Genomic DNA, 21,219 nt, shown 5'->3' with positions numbered 1-21,219 from the left:
TAGTAGAGGACATTTACCTGTATATAAAAAACGCGCCCTATAGTCCGGTGCGCCTTATGTGTGTGTTAAATACAGAAATGGGACACATAACTGAGAGTGCGCCTTTTAGTACGGTGCGCCTTATGGTCGTGAAAATACGGTAGATAACTGACAAGACGGGTAGCTTGGCTGGCTGAGAGGCTGGCAGCTCCCGTTCACTGCCTTCTGTTTTCACCGAGGCAGGCAGAAATAGAATGACCTAGGCGAAGGTAGACGAATGTCACTGTGTACTTACCAAGTTCATTGTTTCACAGAATCGATACGGTAATCGGATTCGTGAAAATCATATAAATTCCCAACCCTAGCAGGGACCCTGTTTCCACCTGGATCCCCGCTCTTTTTCGCACTCATGTCCCTCCGTTGTCGCACAAACTTTCCCCCACGTCCTCAACGCCGTATCTAAACCCACAGCTAGTTTGTGATTGTCCCTCTTGCGTTGTGGCGTTGAATAACATAGCATAGACCACCCTTTAATATTGAGCATAAATCAAAAGTATCTCCGACAAGCTCACTGCGAAAAACTGCTGCGGGAGTATAACCATTTCTCTAAACATTTATCTCAGTTACCGTGCTCAGACCATTCTCGGCAGTTTAAAAGGCTGGTGTAAATGGGGCTTTAGTCAGTAAAGGTATCTTAACTGCCGATCTGATTAAAGCTTTGTTTTGAAAAAAAGAAATCCTTTAACTATAGTTTTCCACAGCTTTATGTTGGGATTTTACAACCCTGTAGGATACATTAAAGGTTTTTCTGTTCTGAAAACTGCTATTCAGTGTTTTTTTGGCAACTCTAAGCATGATATGGGAGGATAGAAGGACTTTATCTGCATGTTGTTATTCATCGCACAGAGCAATTTGCTGGAAGCTTCAGAGAATCTACATGCCTGAACAGAATTTCATAGCTGAGTGAGATCAGACATTTTTTTCTTCATATTATCTGGGTGTTATTTAAAAGTGAAAAAGGCTCTACTGTGAATCTATGCAAACAACTAAAAGGAACAGTGGAAAGTGCAGCAATAAATTCCTTGGAACAAAAGAGCCTTTTTCTTTTTCAGTCTCCAAATTCTCATCTGTTACATCCACAGTGCTTTGTCTCTAACATTCTTTCAGTTTTATTGACACTCTTTTTCTTCCCTCTCCTTTCCTTTTTGTCACCCCACTCAGGTGTCATTTCGGTATCACTGTCAGCTTTATTCGGAGTGGAGGAGGACCAATCAGAAAGTGCGCCTGCTCATGCCCGACATGAAGGGGGCGCACACCACCCAGCGTTCGGTGCCGACCAAGTCGACCAAGAAAATGACTGACGAAACCATTGTATGAGTGCAGAGCGTCGGCTGGGAGGGGGGAGATAATGCAAATCAAGCCCACACAAGCACTCTCTAAAAACAAGTTTAATCATAGTAATATTGAACTTTTGCACTTCATATTGACGATCCTGAAGGGAAAGAGCTGCTTTCTCCTCATGATTTTTTTGTTAAAGCGCTTGATTTTAAAAAAACAAAACAAAAAAAAAAAAGACGACTTAATATTGGCTGACCACAAAAGTGGATTTGGAAAGAACAGATTTCAGAGTCATGTCAGGTAAAACTGTGTATCCACCAGTACTAGGATGTGAAGAAATTGACACAAAGAATGGACTAACCAGCCTGAATTTTTATGTAAGTGGCAGAAACTTATGAAATACTAAGACACAAGCTAATGTAGCAGGATATAACTGATCAGCATGCTACTACAGTATAATAAGAGACGTATTCACTACCTATAATTCCCTTATAATGCCCCTGCACAATGTATTTAACTGGTTTTGAACCGTGGACGAACAGTAGTCTGCAAGGATGGGGATCTAAGCAAAGAAGATTGACAAAGTCTAGCTGTGAATACTCCTTTTTTGTTTTGTTTGTTTGACAAGTAGAGGACAACTGTCCCCCGTCTACAATCTTAAGCATTAACTTTCCAGGTAAAGGTTTTACGCTACGGTTTCTTTAGAAAACATTAAATCGTGTCCCTCCTTGGTCATTAAAGGGAGCCACAGTGCATTTGTCACACGCTTCAAGAGGGGATACCAGAACTTGTATTTTGTGAAATAACACTAAATGACCCATGAAAAATTATTGAAGGCATGATAAGGTGTTTATACTCTAATTGGATGATGTCTCTTCTATTGTCATTAGGAAATAGACTCACTCCACATGTAAATGCATCACTCATGAACTGAGCGGCCTAGCAATTATCCATGGTAGTATCTTCAAAGCTACGAAAAATGCAGGTTTTGAAAATAAGAGAAAAACTGTGTTTAGATTGGAGAGATTGAATACCCTGCATAAAATAGCGATGCATGGTTTGAGACCAGGTGGGTGCTCAGCAAAAGCAAAAGAGAAATGTGCTTTGAGATGTCAATCAATGTATACTAAAAGTATTTTGTGTTACTGTAGTCTTCCTGCTTCATCCCCCCCTGGAAAGTTTGGGTTATTGTGCAATAAAACATGAGGGACTCCTGGACATAGTGTGAACTGGGATTTGCTTACTTATTTTAGCTTAGGTTTAGAATGCAGACAATTGTGATGGCACTCCTGATAAAGATGTGTAATAAGGTTGTAACCACCATTTGCAGCCATATATATATAAAAAGTTGAAATAATTATGGTGGCATTATTTGGGACCCCTAAAAAATCCTTTGAAGAACCATTAATAACATTATTTATTCTTTATGGTTTAAAATTGTTAGATTTCTATAAGTGTTTCCCATTTCTCTGGGGTGTGAAATGTAATGACACAGATCTGTTTCTGTTAGCCTTTTTTCAACAAGGTGTGAGACAAGCACACGTTCCTCTTGCCATAATGCACAGTATGGAGGATGGTAAGAGAGCGGAAAGAAAACAAGCTCTCTACTAGAAATCTGCAATGAAGACTGAAGTCAGGGGTACATAGTATTTTTTTTACACAAAAGCCACTAGCATAATGAGGCCAAAAGTAATGCAATAAATAATTATTTCCTAACATTACAAAAAAAAAAAATTGTCAGATTTAGCTAAACTCTGCAGGAACAGCCCATGTTGATAATCAGATTAGACTAACATTAACTATTTTGCAACAAATAATGCGAGCCTTGTGTGAAATGGCATAAAAATTTAAAAATGCACTCCATCCCCACTTAAAGTTATGTTGGAAAATCATCAATGCTGGTTTAAATGTTGGATCGGTTAAGAACCTTTTTTAAAAACTAGAAAACTTTGAAGGTTTCCTCTTCTGCCTTTTAAGCCTTCCAAAATCAAGTACAGGCATAAATCTGATCAAATATAGCCTTTTTTTATTACAGAGTATTTTATTCTAATGGGATATTAGTTGTTTCGGTTACTATTTTTCCTTACTATTTTCCCAGTGTAGTAGAAGTAGCCGCCTCTGCTCCACCCATTTAAAGATGCTACATCACACCACAATTACGCTCTCCTTTAAGAATTCTGAGACCTCTTACAGCCCTAAAAAGAACATTTTCATGAACAGTTGCTGTCACTGTGAAGATCACATACTAAAAGAGACACAGTCTTACATGGAACCTGAAAAATTTCGTTTTTCCTCACATCACAGCTCTCCAATCACAAAAGGGGGAGGTGATAACGGGACAGGCGAGGCATGGTCAAGCTAGTGGCCTTCTGGAGGGAACAGGTAAACAATGCTCTGTGTAGGCCTGGGAAGAGCTGCTGATCAGAGAGTGGAATTTCTGACGCTTACTGAGACATATAGGAATCAAACAAAACACCAGTATGGGGAGGATTCAATGGCAGAGTTGTATAACATTGTTTAAGCCCTTTAAAAAAAGTAGGTTTTGCATGGTAATGGTCTGTAAAATAAAAGAATTTGCCGATTCTAACCAATAAATTAGAAACTTTTGATTATTTAGATGTAATATAAAGCATAAATCTATACATAAATGCTTTAGCATATATATATATATATATATATATATATATATATATTAATGTGTATATATATTACCGGTGCATCAAATAATGTATTTCTGCAATAGTTCAAATTAATGAAAAGATTATATTTAGGCTCTTTAAACTTTTAACAGGGTTGTTAACAAATTGCTGTGTCTTTACCTTCAAATCACAAGGATTTTTTTTTTAATGCTTTAGGAGCTTTATACAATATTTTGTGCAATCGTTCTATACAATCATATTTTCTTATATAAAATATTTGAGTAAAAGTAGAGATACACAGAAGCTTATTTTCTTTGTCCCCTGGACAATCTAATGTCCTGTGCTTTTCAAATAATCTATCATGTTGTTGTCATTGATATTTTAATTCCACGTGAAAAAGTTCTAGCAGTATCTCTTAAAGATCAGTAAGCAAGTTAGGTAATGAATGTAGGAATGTGGCTTCTGAAGTCCAAACTCTAGAGAAGAGATCGTGTCATAAGACTCACATTTTATCCTCATGCTTCTGAGTCTGTTCAGATGTGGGGAAAGCGACAAAATATGCTTTCTAAACTTATTAAAAGTGCTATAAAACTATTCGAGAGACTGACCTTTCTTTTAACCCTTCTAACAGAAATAGCTTCCTACTTCAATCTTTATTCATCTGCAGTCCCATTTGTGAAGCAATCATAAAATGTGTCACGCAAGGACTGTATGTTCATTTATATGTATATTTAAAGAAAGCACGCTGCAAAGTAATATTGTAAAATTTAATTCAATGGCATTAATATAATGTATGTCAGCAGACAAGCTATCAAAACCAAACAAACAGAAACAAAATTTATTTTACACAAAACAAAGTAAGCGTCAGTAGCATCACAACCACTTCTGGGATGATTACTGAAGGAGAGGGGCCCAAAGACAGGACTGCTGATCCAAGTGAAACCGGCAGGACTTCAAACCCGGGCCCTTAGTTTGTGCCTGATTCTACCAAAAAGATGTGGAGTCACACAGGGTCTCAGACGAGGCTATTCTGCTACACTGTTGTGCTAACTAACTGATAGCTGCTCTGTGTTTACCCTCAGTCCTGTTTTTGGGCCAGGGGGATTTCTGACCATACCTGGGTCAGATTACTACTTGAAATCTGTGAATGGAACTGATTTAAAAAAAAAAAAAAAAAAAAAGTGCTGCTTCTGACTTATTGCACCCAGCATAATTGAAAGCACATCAACACTAGTGGATCTCATTTAATAATCGGCCCAGGTGAGGCAGGACGGTTTTCTGGGAGGTTACAGGTTCTGACAGCACTGCAGCTTGCTCCCTCTCTGTCCATCCGTGGTCGGAGGGACGCTGATGTCCACCACGTTGTTTCCTGGGGACTCGTCGTGGGCAGATCGCTCAGCAATCTGTTTCTGCGATACAATCCGGTAGATTTCTGTTTTATGGAATAGATAAAAACAGAGAAGACTGTTAATATCCTGTTTGCACCTTTGTAAGGTTAACCCTTCCTGACCACAGGATACCTAAAATACTGCATCGCTAAACTGGAAAGGGAAATAAGCTTGGTAAGAGGAAGTTAGGCATGCAAAGTCTATCCTACAGCAGTGAAACACAGAACTGCACCTTAATGAATCATACAGTGAGAAACATTTTGACCAAATATAAACAGCAGCTATTCTGGGAACTAAAAACAGCATTCCAGGTGCTACAGTGGTTCAATTCAGTTTATTTATATAGCGCCAATTCAAAATACATGTCATCTCAAGGCACTTTACAGTTCACCAGATCATCCAGTCAAACCAATTCAAAGTTTTCTATCTACGGAAAACCAGTTGATTGCATCGACTCATTGGTTGAGTGCATGCTTGTAGCGACAGTGGAGAGGAAAAACTCCCTTTTAACAGGAAGAAACCTCCAGCAGAACCAGGCTCAGAGTGAGCGACCATCTGCCAAGGCCGACTGGGGGTTCAAGGAGACAAGAAGAGATACAAAAGGCAACTATAAACGGCGGCCGCATCCAGGAAATAGCCCGGCAGGCTCCAAGCCAGCGCCCATGTCAGAGGATGGAGAACACATACAGTCAGTCACAGTCAGAGAAACAGGACTACACTGAAAAACAGGCAGATCTCGAACATCTATAAACAAGGGTGTTGATGGCAGCAGCATAGCTGATATTTCTCTCCAGGATGGTGTCACAGCCAAACGGGAACAGACGAGGCAAAGCTACTCTGAGAAAAAACAGAGGGAGCATAACAGATTCTGCAGAGTGGGAGAATAGAGATAGAATTAAACAGAACAATGAAATAGGGGTCTCTTTGTCCTCCAGGGGTCTAGGTCTAAGCCTCCAGAAGGTTAAATCCTCAAATAGAGACATAAATATCTAAAGACACAGTGGTTTGAAAAATATTTATCCTATAAAGATTTTTTTTGTTGAAAATCAGTTCATCAAACATATTTGAATAACAAAGTCGATATCCTGTGCTTTCAAATGAATTTGAATTGTATTTATTAGCAGTATTGGGCACGTTACTTTGAAAAAGTAATTAGTTATAGTTACTACCGTAGTTACTTCTCCCAAAAAGTAACTGAGTTACTAACTGAGTTACTCCACAATAAAAGTAACTAGTTACTAGTAAAAGTAACTATTGCGTTACCCAGTGTGTTTCAAAAGCCAGCTGAATAGAGCGGACGACAAAGACAAGAACCTGCAGAGAGTTTTGCATTTATTGCGGAATCTCACTATACACCAGCCATTCTCATCCTCCACTCTCTCACGACATCCAGTGAATCATTATCTGCTGCATAAACCATGTCTGATTCAGTTGATAAACTGCTGGTCAGACATATTCCTTTTATCTGGCAGAGGGTACAGTATCATTCCATGTATTATGGCAAGTGGCTCAGATCTTAACACACTCCTGCCATTACACTATCACTACCGAGTCTAACTGCTGCAATGATCCTATGTTTATAGAATGCTCTCCTACTTTTATGTTGGATGTAATGGCCCTTCTTAAAAAATGGTTTGTCTTCTCAGTCTGCTGAATATTTTCAATAAAGTACTGAGCCTCATGAAGATCCAAACAACTGGATGTTAATAGCCTGGTTTGTCACCTGTTCTAGAATTTATTTAGAACAAGTGAATGTCATTTTGTCATTTAGGTTCTATATAAGTGATTTCTGAGTGTGGCTTGTGAAAATTAATTTTCATCCATTTTTAATTTTAATCGATCCGTTTTCATCAGGATCAACTATGTTTTCACATTAGTCTGGGTAGGTTTGGCTGTTTTTTTCCCTTTAATAAATAGAAATTAGGTAAATGACCTGTGCTTCTATGATGTTTATCAAGTCTCAAGAGCACTCTACACTATTTTCAGTCATTCACACACACCCGTGCTCTGGGGCACCAATAGCAGCCAGAAAGCTGAAGTATCACAGTTGCTCTAAAATTCTTTTATTTACTCACCTGATATTAAAGGTGGTTTGTGCAAGAAAATAATAAATAAAATAGCTGTCGACATGCACAGCCCTTATTAACATAAATTAATGTCATGATAATTTTAATGAAAGTAAGTGGACAGTTTTCAGAAAGGTAACCTTATTACATTTTATACCTTGCAGTGCATGAATATTCTTATGCTTTGTAGTTTTCCCACAGTTTTTTCCATTACAACCACAAACTTAAGTGTATTTTAGTGGGATCTTGTTTTACACACCAACACAAATTGTATAAACAGGGATTCTTGGTTTTGAGTCTTTTTACAAATAAAAATGTGAAATGTTTTATATGAATTGATGTCAAAAGGCTTTTATTCTGATAGTCTTAAATCAAAAATAAATCACCATGTGTATGTGGTGTTATAGTGCCTATTTAATATAAGACAGACTAAGAACAAAATTATACACTGGCATTGCATCCTCACACTAATCCTGCTGACAATTAACTAACAATTAACTGGGTGCTTTTAATACATTCTACAGCTGTATTATGAAAAGGGTATTTAATCAAAGATCAAACATAGAGATGAGAAAAAGATTTTTATTTGAAGTGTGAAAGGAGCTTAACCTCAGTGTCACCAACATATTTTCTCAGACTTTGCACAGTTAAAGAGGCTGAAGTTTAATACCTGCAAATTTTTGTCAGAACATTTTAAGGAAGAGAGAATTCTAAAAATAGGAAACAAAAAAAACAACAATATTAATTGGTGCAATGTTGCCTCTTACTGCAAGTGATTGGGTTCTGATCAGATGTTTAAAAGAGGAACTGTAGGTTTAACAGCTGTTGCATTGTTTTTAGGACAGGCCAGAGATTATAACCCACAAATAATCTCAAGAGCTAAAACAAAAATACTTCCTGATCTTATAACAGCTCCCATTGTAAGATGTGCTTTTGTATGGCTTGCTTTCTTGTTTTCCTTTTCTTAATTCTGATTTTCTGAGTGTAAAATCTGATAACATACCTGTAAGAATATTCTTGAAGGCTTCTTCCACGTTTGTTGAGTCCAAAGCTGAGGTCTCAATGAATGACAGATTGTTCTTCTCTGCGGGTTTACAAACATAATGTTTTATTACGTCAACCACTCAGTGAAATAAACTATTTCCACTCACGGTCAACACTCTTCTGTTACCTGCAAAGGCCCGTGCTTCATCTGTGGGCACAGCCCTGAGGTGGCGCAGGTCGCTTTTGTTCCCAACCAGCATGATGACGATGTTGTTGTCAGCATGGTCCCTCAGCTCCTTCAGCCAGCGCTCCACATTCTCATAGGTCAGATGTTTAGCTATGTCGTACACTAGCAGCGCCCCCACTGCTCCTCTGTAGTATCTGGAACGTGAACAAAGGCAACAAGTTAAAGGGATGAGGTGTGTCAGACCTCCTACTTTCTTAGAGCCTTTACTTTTTTTTTTTTACTGCCTTCAATCCGAACCCATTTATACTCACTGCTTGAATTTTTTTTAATACAAACTTTAATATAATATTTTCACCAATAGCAAAGGGTTTGTTTGAATAAAAAATCTTTAGTTTGAACTATAGTGTTTATGATAATTAAAAATCTGTTCCTAACAAAGTCTTTGATAAGGTCAAAATTTTGGAAGAAAAATCAAACGAGACATAAATTGCTGGAGGACACCTTGAAATTAAATGGCAGGTTTGACATTAACTTTTCATCTACTGTTAGAGCTCCTTACATCCACTGCTTATAGAAGTAGGGGATAAATCTAGGCTGCTACATATTTTTAATGTTGCTTTATCTCATGGAGATCTGAGGTCTTTCCTTTTTGTGGATTTATTCGTTTTTGCTGACCAGATGAGTGCAGGGAGCACAGGTCGTATGTCTGGAAAATAAGCCAGCATCATCATCTGTCCATCACAGTGGGTGTGCTATGCATTGTTCATGCAGGGCTGTGCGTTTGGGCCAAACTTCTCTACTTTAGTTGTGTCTGTTTAAATACAATTTATTAAGACATGTTGCTAGCCATCACTTCTGCAAATATAAAGCATGCTATCAGGTTGTTGTTTTTTTTTAAAGACGAGAAAGTAGGTCCTTTCAAATAAAACTGCAATTGATGACTGCATTTTTAAACAGCTATGTTTTTAAATGACCTTATTTAATTGTTCGTTTTTCTAAAATTTTCAATGACTTCTTACTTTTTCTCTAAACTTCAGTGGATTTAATTGGGATTTAAATGGGGAGTGGTGGCCTAGTGGTTAGGGCGTAGATTTTGGAATCCTGAGGTTCTGAGTTTGAGCCCCACTCCCACAGACTGCCACTGTGGGTCTCTGAGCAAAACCTTTAACCCCACATTGCTCCCTGGGAGCCCCACCATGGCAGCCCACTGATCCACAAGTGGATGGGTTAAATGCAGAGGTAAATTTCTCTAATGTGAGATCAAATAAAGTAAAAAATATATATATATTTTATGTGATAGAACAGCTCAAAGCCCTACAATAATGAGAACTTGAAAGCATTTTCTACACGGTTTTGTAATATTTTACAACCAGCAATCTGACTCTTCTTTATGATCTACTAACAGTTTTTTGTTTTGTTTTTTAAGAATTGAGCTTCCCTTCAACTCTGCACCTCCTGGAAAAAGCTGCCCCTTGACATGATGCTCCCATTACTGTTATATATTAAGTTTGGTGTTTCAGATAATCGTACTTATTCAAAACATTATAAATATTTAAGATGTGACATTAGTATGGAGTGTTTTTAAAAAGCCTCTGCTTCTGCATCATAATCAAAAATGGACTGACTTCCTGTTTGATTTTTATTGGTTCCCAAGTTGATGAATATCAACAACAGGTTCTCTAAAATCATTGTTGGTGTTCTTCCTCCTTGCTATTGTGTTCACATAAATGATTACAAACAACTGACAAAACATCCCTTAATGCAGAAGTACTCACTATTACAAAGTGGACATTTTTCCCAGGTAGATGCAGTTCTTAAAGCATCTCTTTGTAATTCATCTACAATTTCAGTTTGTTAAACGATTCTGTTGCCAGAGATGTTCATCAGACTTACGCTGAAGTAATGGCTCTGTAGCGTTCCTGTCCTGCGGTATCCCAAATCTGAGCCTTTATCGTCTTCCCATCCACCTGGATGCTGCGCGTGGCAAACTCCACCCCAATGGTGCTCTTGCTCTCAAGATTGAACTCGTTTCGTGTGAATCTAGAGAGCAGGTTGCTCTTCCCAACGCCTGAGTCTCCAATTAACACAACTATGGAGAAAAAGAATAACAGATTATGTTATTGTGGTGTTAAAACAAGAAGGTGGGCTCTTTAAACTTTAAAACTGCTGGGAATGTCAAATAGGAAAGCAAAACACTCAGGATAAAAAAATGTCTTGATTTTAAATGCAGAATTTCAATAGTTTTTCCCTTTATTTAATATTAAAGTAATTAAAAGTTATCTATGACTTGGACTATAGTATATATTAGAAAACATTGCCTTGTAAAAATATTGTTGAAAACCCCTTAAACTTTTCAAAGGTGGCAATCACAGGCTCCAGTGTATTTATGTGACAAATGCAGACAAAACAGCAACTATCCTTTTCATTTCCTGTAGAAGTTACGAAGAGAAATTATAAGACAAAAGGTTTTGGTTCTTCAAATTAAATTCTAGAAAATGTATTATACATTTTTATTCACCCTCCTTTGCTCCAAAACTGCTAAATAAAAACCATGGAGAAAGATATTGCACTCAAAGTTACTTTAGAAGTAAGCAAAGTTTTTACCTGTGGTGTTGGACATTGTACAAATGAAATGATTTTTGTCAATATCTTTAGATTTTTGGACATTTGTTTTATGCACTAGCCGTAGAGAATTGTTTTTTACACCAAGAAGCAGCTTTCTAAAATCTCAAAAGCTGAAATAATACTTCAACTACCTATGCAAGTCCAAGCTGATTTTATAAGGAGGTGCCAAGGATTTGCAACAGGAGCAAGGAAAAAAGAGAGGATGAGGAGGATATTTGAGCCATCTCTTTTAATCAATCATTATGGGTAATGTGATATAAGAAGAAAATAAGTTAGAAGAACCCCAAGCACCAACATGGACACAACCACAATATTGAGAATGCAGTATTATGTGTTTTACTAAAACATAGCAGCAGGATCATATCACTGACTCCCTTGTGTTTCTGTCAAGTTTTCTGCTTATACAAGCAGGCAGAGATTTAAAGAAAGCTGGAAAATGCAAAACAGATGGGTTGGCAGTGCTGATGAGAAACAGATTGTGTCATCCAGGATATTTTACTGAGAGGTTTTGTTTCTGCAGCCCAGATGTAGAACTGTTGGCTGTCAATGTTGGGAACATTACTTAAATTAAGTAGTTATATTTATTAGTTACTTCTCCAAAAAAGTAACTGGATTAGCCACTCAGTTACAGGACAATCCAAGTAACTTGTTAAAAGTCAAAGGCCTATGTAGTTATTTTTTATGATCTAAAATGTTGAGAATTTTGATCAACTTTCCAGTTATTGAAACTTTAAATTCAACTGGAAGTTCAATAAACTAATATTAGAAGTTTCACATTCATAAGGAACGCACATTTGAAAACGTATAAGAATTTGCATCACTTTAGTGTGTGTGATGAGACAAGTGAGTTTCACTATATGTAAGTAGATAGGATCATGTTTTTTGTTTATAATAAAAGAACAATAAAGTAAATTAGATGATTTGGAACTATATTTTTGCACATTGAGAGGCTTTGAATGGCTATGAAATAGGCATGAAGCTAAAAAGAATAATGCGTTTCAAGCAATTTAAAAAAAACTAAACAAATTTTGCAATAACATCAAACAAAGGTAAATTTATTTTAGTTTTTTTTATTGTTTTTTTTTTAAACATGCATTACAGAGGGACATGTGGGCACCCAGCTGTCAGTCTGTGTTTAGATGATGTGAGGCACTTCTTTGGATTAGAGGTGCTTCTAACCAACATACATAAAGTTTTTGTTTCCACGCATCATAAGCAAATAACAGAAACATTTAACCTTTGATTTCAATGTGGGCTTTTCTTAAGGAATGCTGTCATTCAATCAGTGGCTCTGCTCCATCCTCTCAGTCTGTGTTCAACACCTGCTGAACACCAGCCCACACTGCAGCTTCTCAGCCAATCGGCATCATGTTCGTGTTCCCTGCAGTAAAAATCAACCTACTTCAGAGAGAGTGTGCTTATAAAAAGTTGCTTTGATTGATCAAGTTGAAGAATTTTTCACTTTGTTAGACTGCAAGTAACGTAACAACATTCTTGATATGTAAAAGGTAACTAGTGTAGTTACATTTAATATAAAAAAAAAAATAGAATGCAGTTATTAAGGCAGTTATTGTGTAATGCTGTTACTCTCCAAACATTTTTGGCAGTTATTTTTCATTAACATTATTTACCAGTAGAGTTCACTAGTGTTGTTTTACATTAACTGTTTACATTCCAACTTCTGTTGTTGCAGACACTGTGCGTAATGTTATCAGTTTAGTTTTTGCTAAGCTACAGACACAACAGCCAGATGCATTGTGGCAATAACTGGGGATTTCAATCTCTGCTACACTTCCAACTTTCACTTCCAACAGGCAACCTTCATGTAAGATAAGAAAATGGTAACAGGGAGGTCAAGGAGCTCTGAGAGGCTTGCTTGAGGCTTCAGACTTGAATGCAATATGAGAAGCCATCAATGTAATGAAAGTGTATAAAGTGTGTATTTACATATATAACACCATCTTCATCCAAAAAGTGAAATATTTCAACAGTAATAGACCTTAGATTAGCGATCTGAAGGAACTGCTGAACAGGAAAAAAGAGCCTCCAGGAAGGGAGACAGGGAATTACTGTGAACAATACAGAATCAATGCGAAAGCAAGGAGCCTTAAAGCAAGCACTGGCAGAACAATATCAGAGATACAGTATGTGGTCAGCGACTGACAGCAGAAAGGGGGATAGGATAGACTGAGGTCTGGACAGATAATATTCTTGAACGAGTGAATTTCAGGAAAAAGATCAGCATTCTTCTCTCCTATCTGAAGTCAAACAGACATCCCAGCCTCCTTTGACCCAAAGTTTCTCTTTTACACTAATGCTTTATTTTCCACCTCTACCAAGGACCCTCCTGCTTCTATGTGGTGTTCTCAACCAAATCAAAAAATCGTACTGCTCCCTCACAACTGTCTACTGCTAGAAGACAATTAAAGAGGCAGCTAGAGAGACCCAATCACAACATGGCACCAGGTCCAGATGGTTTCAGCCCCAGAGTCCTGAGAGCCCATGCCAAACAGCTCTGTGAGATTCTACAGCAACTCTATAACCCATGAGGTAGTTCCAGTGATGTTAAAGACCTCCTGCCTTGTTCAGGTACCAAAGAAAACTCAGCGAACAGTTCACAGTCACCATAAAGTTGTTTTCCTTACATCCCATTACATGAAGGTCCAAGAAAGGTCCTTGGCTTAAGGGTCAACTTTCTAATCAGGTATTCAGCAGCACAGGACCACCGCAGGGGATGGTCATGTCATCTGCAGAAACTCCTGGATGACTGCAGGCACTGGATGCATTAGATATGGACAAGAAGCAGAGTTCAGGGAGCTGAGGAACCAATTTATGTCATAATGTGAGAGCAATCATCTGATTCTCAATGTGAACAAAACAAGGGAGAGGACTGTAGATTCAGAGAGAAAAGGAACAAATTAAAAGCTATTAATATTATGAGAGAGGATGTGATTTGAGACGCAGCTGTGGAGCTGTCCACAATAGGGACAAAGTAGTCTGGAGTGAGCCTTCGGTGGTTGCAGTAGATTGCTAACCTGACTCCGCATATCCATCTGGAAACCTTCCGTTGAAGTAATTTTGGGAAGGGGCGAAAATACTGGTTAGCTGATTGGCCTATGTTGGTGATAGACGGGCCAAATAAACCAATCAGATCAACAAAGCATATGATGTACTAACAGAGCAACCACGAGGAGGAGCCAATTGATAGATCAAACTCTTGCCGAAACCAGTCGGGAGAAGAGCAAAAACATCTTTTCCTCTGAGAAAAGCCTCCAGAGCAGTGTTTTGCTCTTCTTTCAGTAAAGAAATACTCTGTAATTCCGATTAAACTTGCTCGATAGCCACGCTAATGCTAGTTTCATCGGCTGAAGCCGCCATGTTCTTTAGACTGAACGGTCGCGCTTCTCGTTGCGTCACACCTCAACCCGCCTCAAAGCCAACGCTGATTGGACGTTCGTTTGGTGAACTGCTCCAAATTTTCTTTAACGGAAAGTAGCCAGACTGATCTGCGAGTGAAACCTTGAAAGCTCGCGAGATCAGGATGGTCTCATGAGGCTAGTAGATTGCTGCTAGTGTGTTCTTTACTACCATGACCGCTAGGATAACAGCAACAGAGCAAATGACTTAAAGGAGCTAAAAAAGTTAATAAAGAAGGGTAACTCTGATGCCCAGTAGTCTCCCAGTGACTGGGTCTGGGAAGCATCTAGCAGAGAAGCAGAAAAGATAAAACAACTCTGGAGGAGCTACTGAAATCCACGTCAGGTGGAAGGAAATGTCCATACTAGGACATATGATAGTAATGAACTCCAACGAACTGCCCGAAATTGAACCGAGGCAAAAAAGCAATCGATCAATTTTCTTCCACTTATCATCAGGATTCCAGTGGGGCTGGTAACTATCTCCAGCAGTCTATAGACGAAAGGCAGGGTACACTTTGAACCAGTCGCCAGTCTATGCCAATAAACCTAAGAGTCATGTTTTTGCAGAGGGAAACCAAACATGCACAGGGAGAGCATTCAAACTATTATTACGAAGAGCCTAGGGTTGGGACTCAAACACATGACCTTCTTTCTGCAAGGCAACAGTGCTAAAAACTACTTCACCATGTAGCCCAAGACAGCCACTGTTTAAAAAAAAAGAAAAGGGGTAATTCAAACCTCTGTTTGTAGTATTTCATATGCATGTAGGAAACATACATATAAAACAGTTCTCTGGTCAGATGACCCTAAAATTTTAACTTTGTTTTTCAACTTGTATAATTCCATGTGAAGAAGACAAACATCTATACTGCATGTCACCATGAGTGGTAGATTAATATAGTAGGAATGCCTTGTTTTTTCAGATGGAGCAGGAGAACTGGTAGAGTTGCTGTAAAGATAAACAGTGAGAAATAATGTTCTCCATTCAATCTCACTTGAGATGAATTTTATTATAATCTGGCAGACCCCCTCTCCAAAAGTCTTGCAGCAGTGATTGCTGCAAAGTAGTGGTAAATGGATTAGGTCGGCTGAATACAAATCAAAGCCACAATTTGCAGACCTTTTTAAGTAAGTAAAAGAAAAGAAATGTTAAATCTAGGGCTAAACACAATTAATCGGATTAATTGTGATTAATCTATTGTTGAAATATTCATGAAATTAATGTAGTACCCGATTAATCGTTAACTGGAGTATAGAGACTCTGAAACATGCTTATAGGTGACAGAACAAACCACTTAGAGCAGTAATTATACCAAAATTGTAAAGAAGAAAAAAATTACAAACACTTTGTATTTAAGAAAAAACCTTTTTGTCTATCAATATGCTCTATCCAGAACTCTTCAAGTGGAAAAGTTTTAGTTTCACCTGGTTTCGGAAAAAGTCTTCTTTAAGAAATCTTTTGTTATCCAATTATTAATCAATTAATCAAAAAAAAAAAATCCATAAATTAATCTATTTGCAAAAATAATCTTTAACTGAAACCCTAGTTAAATCCTACCTATCACATTTATTCACTGTGCATGCACATCAGTGTTGGTGTATCATGTGACTCTGCAACAAAATACATTTTCTAGGTGCAAATTGAGCAGGGGTGGGGTTAGATGGGGGGCCAGGGGTGGCCATGGCCACCCTCAGCCAATCACTGGCCCACCCTGTGGCCACCCATACCATTTTCCTCCTCTAATACAGATGGTGGCAGCAGTAATACTCTCAAGGGGAAAGTTTAAACTTATTCAACATTTGAATTTTTCATATATAAACAAGTACTTGACAACTAAAACGCTGCGTTTTTGCACATCAAAATGCTAACATTAAAGTTGAGTTATACAGATTTCATGCTCTTTCAGAACTAGATTTTTGTGTGATATGAGGTAAAGAGACAATTATGTCTCTGCAAGTCATCTAGGAGTCTTCACTGTAATTCTAGATAAATAACTACTTTAATAATAACTTAAAAATCAATTTAATGTAGATATTAGTGCATATAAATATAAATTTTATGCAGAAGAATTTTCGAGTAATAGAGAAGATGTTCGCCCCAGAAATGTTGTCCTCTACCTTGGATGTCTTCAACAGGGGGTCTGTGACCCCTAAGGGGTCCACGGAGGTACTGCATGGGGGTAGTTAAAGTTATTAGACTTTTTTTTTGCATTTTTCCCACTAATTGAAATGTCTTTAAATCCACATTAACATGAATTTAACACACTGTAGTAGACAAATAAATGGAGGCAGAATTAGTCTTTCAGTCATCAATGCACACATTCAGCGGCACACAGGAGCTCTTTCAAGCTGGGCACCGTTTCATTCACAACACCTGTCCCATCAACCAGGAATCCGAATCAGAAATACTTTAATAATCCCAGGGAGAAATTACTTTCGCTACATGACTCCATCTGTAATAGAGTGACTATAGGACCAGCTTGATATAACAAATTTCACACAATATATATCATTAGCGGGTCCCCGCTCCATCTCTCCATCAGTTTGGGGGTCCTTGGCCTGGAAAACATTAAAAACCCCTGTTCTACACCTTTAATTAGTCAGCACAGATGTTTAAATATATTTGTCTATTTGGTATCAAAGGCTGTGGGAAAGTATAGTTTGTCTTTATTTAGAAAATATGGATGTTGTTCTTGTTCTTGTTGGAACCCTGAGGTTCTGGCACCTATCTGCTTTCGGCAAACCCTCAGTGTTAAGTGAGGGGTGGCCACCCTTATTAAAATTTTCTAGCTACGCCTCTGAATGTGAGGTGGAACAAAGGCAAGGAATCCAGTTAACTTTGCAGGGAAATGCTGGAACTCATAAAGAGGGAGGGTTGTTCACGCAGTGAAAGCTTATACAGTCTGAGTGTGACAGATCAAGCTGATGGTTCACTCAGCAGCAGGAGAGGTGGAGCCTTTTTTGTTCTCCCTACTTCCTCAACAAAAGGAAACGTAGCCCAACTTTGTTGTCCCCGTCTGCATCGGCCAGTTCAGGGCTGCAGGAAGCTGATAACATGCTTCATCAACCCCTGAATCCACAGTCTCTGGCCGCCTTGCCCTTCCTGTTTCGGACGGGTATAAGGCTCGGCAAGGGGGAGAAAACACAAGGAGGGAGGGAGGGAGAGACTCCTCGCCTCCGGCAGATGCTCTATTCATCCCACAGAGGATACTTTGTTATATCTAAACGGTCTATCTGGCTTATACAAGCCCGGGATGTTAATGTGCCACAGGAGCTGATTTTAGGATCAAAGAGGCCATTCTGGACCCCAAGCGCAGTGGACCTGGGTCTGGTACAGAGGCGTAGCCACAAATTTTTATAAGGGTGGCCAGGCAATAACCAATGTAAACTGAGGGGTGGCCAAAAGTGGATAGGCACCAGAACTTTGGGTCAGGCCAAAGATAAGACAAACTATACTTTCCTACAACCTTTGCTAACAAATAGACGCATATATGTGTGCTTTTAAGATAAAAGATATAGTGGATACAATTATTCCAGGTTTGAGTTCTGGGGCAAACATCTTTTCCATTGTCATTACTTACCTACTTGTATCAATAATCATTCTGCATAACATTGATATTTACAAATACTAATATCAACATAAATTGATTATTTAATAAATTTTTATTAAAATAGTTATTTATCTTTAATTTCACTGAAGACTCCTAGATGACTTGCAGAGACACTTAATTTTCTCTTTACCCCATAAAAAATAAAATCTAGTTCTGAAAAGGGCATGAATTCTGTACTTATCATATTTAATGTTACTATATTTATGTGTATAATTACCCACACTGTTTTTGCTGTCAAGAAATTATGAATAAATGAAAAAATACTAAATAATACATGAAACATGTAAATGAATATTCCACTTGAGAGTCTTACTGCTGCCACCATCTGTATTAGAGGGGGAAGAATGTTAGGGGGGGCCACAGTTGTGGCCATGGCCACCACTGGCCCCCCATCTAGCTCCGCCCCTGCTGGTACCGCTTCAGACTCGGCGACACCCTTTCAGGCCTAACGTCAGAATGACAGACATGAAATAAAGGGAAGTTTTTCCACCGCAGCAGCTGCAGTGAGTCCTAATGTAGCAATGAATGAATGTTATTGATCAGCAGGTAAAGGCCAAAAGGCCTGAATACAATACATAATGGGAAATAATCTAGTGTTTCTAAATAAATAAGAAAACTGTCCTGATATAAAAGTTTATTTTAAAAGCAGCGCATGTTGCGTATTAATTACCCAATATATAAATATATGTGTAATGTAACGGGATTGTGTTGAAATTCCTGCAACAGATGATCATGCTCAGCAATAACAAAGACAAAATGCACAATCATTCTTAAAACGTTGCTTTGAGAGGGGATGTAAACATATTCTTATGCCCTTTATTTATTTATTTATTTATGATTTTTACCTTTGAACAAGAAATCGTATTCGTCGTCTCGGTTCCCCATTCTAGACGAGGCCGCTCCAGCGCTTTTCTCCGGAAGAGGATGAGTGGAGGCTGTGGGTGTGGATGGTCGCTTTGTGCCAGAAAAATAAGGGAAAGATTTGCGCTCAGACTCTGCGCCAGTGTCGGCTGTCAAGGCAGGAGCTGGTCGCAGAAAAGAGGAGAGCTCCCTTCTCTGCAGAGGGAGGGGAGACGTCCTGCAGTTCAAATACCTTCCACTGGGAGGCGCTCCACGCCGGCATGCCACCAGATACCTGTCAACTCATCTGCTTTATCCTCCATCTAAGCATAGCATTTATTATAGGGACAAAATAAAGTCAGTTAACAGGTGTAACTTTCTCAAGGACTGGTGTGGACATGTCCCCACCAATAATTTAAATTCATAGACTTTGGCAATATATGGGAACATTTTCTAAATTTGATATTCCTGCTTTTGAAGGAGGATAATCACCAATGTAGCTGAAAGGAAAAATATCCATCAATCAATCTACATTTTTCTGAATAGATTGATGGGAGGATGAATGAAACTAATATATGTACATACTAGGGAGGCATAATATATTGCATATGTATCCCCTCATACAATAACAATAATATATGGACTGTTCCCCTCACACACATACACAATCTCTACACAATCTGTAAATCTTATCTGCCATTATTTATCTTGTATTATAAACCCCCAAATACATATATAATCCTTTTACTAACATTCCTGTATATTCTGTACAATCTGTATAATCTGTGCATGTAGCTCCCATATTCATATTTATACACAACTTTTTACAGTCCCTAACTATTACTTTTTGCTTGTACATACACCTGCAATAATATGTATATCCTGTATAGCACTTCTGGATATATGCAAACCACATTTCGTTGCTTTGTACTCGTGACAGTGCAATGACAATAAAGTTAAATTCTATTCTATTCTGTTTGCATCGGAAACGGCTGTTATTCATCCCTTTTTTTATATACACATTAATGTCTATCTATAAGTATAAATGTCAGTGTATTTTGGGTCTTTGATGTTCTCAACAATAGGAAAGCAATTAATTCAATACATATATGTTTGAGCTCATTTTTGGGAAATACAAACCCTTTTGAAAGCGTTTGTGTGGAGTAACTGTAGGTCCATCAGACCCCACCCTAAGAGTGACCCCACCAACTTTCATCAGAAAGTTACACCCTTGGTCAGTTGAATAAAAAAAAAATGGTCATCTGGAGATCTGATACATGGAACGGGAGCAGTTGAAATAAAATACCAACTACAGATTACTTTTAAGCTTAGGAAAACATTGTATGTATTAATTAAATTGTTTGATTGATTGACTGTATTGATCTCAAAGTGGAGAAATTTACTTGTTAAATCATCTCAAATAGTCAAAGGAGAAGAAGAAAGTGTTAAAGGAAGAAAAATGTGCATGGGATATATACATTATATACAGTGCGTTCACTTTTTTTTTTTTTTACATATTTATTTTATTAAACATAATTATTGGCATATTTGTAAACATATTTACTGGCATATGTATTGTAATAAACACTTCAGTAATACAATAAAGATGCCAGATTATCATTAACTACAATTGTTTTACACATAATTTATCTAAATAATATGGGAATGTTTGGTTTAGGCATGGGTATTTTATTTTATTTATTTATTTCAAACATACATGTATATAATAAAGACAGTATATGTCCATATAACATAAATTTAAACAGTCTGAAAAGGGTGTATTGGCAGAAGCAAGAAGCTTATAATGCCCACCCTCCAAAGCCAATCTACATTGGATTGCAAAGCAAAAGAAAAAAAAAAGATAAAAAGATGGCTAATAAATGATGATAAATAATACATACCAACGTATGATTTTAGGAAAAAATATTCTTCTAAAATAATAACATTTTTTTTAGGAAAAAGAAAGAAAGAAAAAAAGGTAACGCACTAAATATCTTACTGTTCCTATTTGCATTCACATGTTTCATAATTGCTTATCATATTATTCTTAAATATGTTTTTAAACCTTGTTATTGTTGTACAATCACTTAGCTCCTGATCTAATTTGTTCCATACATCAACCCCAACAAAAGAAATAAAATGT

General features: G+C 37.7%; 2 protein-coding genes across 2 annotated transcripts in view; one reads left to right on the top strand and one right to left on the bottom strand.

Annotated features, from left to right (window-relative positions):
* Window positions 1-2,291, top strand: part of LOC107088619 (E3 ubiquitin-protein ligase MARCH2-like) — a 10,135-nt gene extending 7,844 nt beyond the window's left edge. Inside the window, exon 5 of the mRNA XM_015380903.1 lies at window positions 1,201-2,291. Within this exon, the coding sequence (XP_015236389.1) occupies window positions 1,201-1,356 (156 nt within the window). The 3' untranslated portion in view covers window positions 1,357-2,291. The remainder of the gene's footprint in view (window positions 1-1,200) is intronic.
* Window positions 2,292-4,713: 2,422 nt separating this feature from the next.
* Window positions 4,714-19,287, bottom strand: LOC107088590 (ras-related protein Rab-11B). Its single transcript, XM_015380870.1, has 5 exons — window positions 19,082-19,287; window positions 10,475-10,670; window positions 8,582-8,775; window positions 8,414-8,494; window positions 4,714-5,388 (listed from the first exon to the last, which is right to left on the bottom strand). The coding sequence occupies exons 1-5, from the start codon at window positions 19,119-19,121 to the stop codon at window positions 5,243-5,245; spliced, it is 657 nt and encodes a 218-aa protein (XP_015236356.1). The 5' UTR covers window positions 19,122-19,287; the 3' UTR covers window positions 4,714-5,242.
* Window positions 19,288-21,219: the final 1,932 nt, after the last annotated feature.

This window comes from Cyprinodon variegatus, unplaced genomic scaffold (genome assembly GCF_000732505.1).
Source record: "Cyprinodon variegatus isolate N-32 unplaced genomic scaffold, C_variegatus-1.0 Scaffold224, whole genome shotgun sequence".
NCBI classification, from domain to species: Eukaryota; Metazoa; Chordata; class Actinopteri; order Cyprinodontiformes; family Cyprinodontidae; genus Cyprinodon; species Cyprinodon variegatus.
Note: the sequence above shows the minus strand (reverse complement) of the source record. Positions and strands in the feature narration are given on the sequence as shown.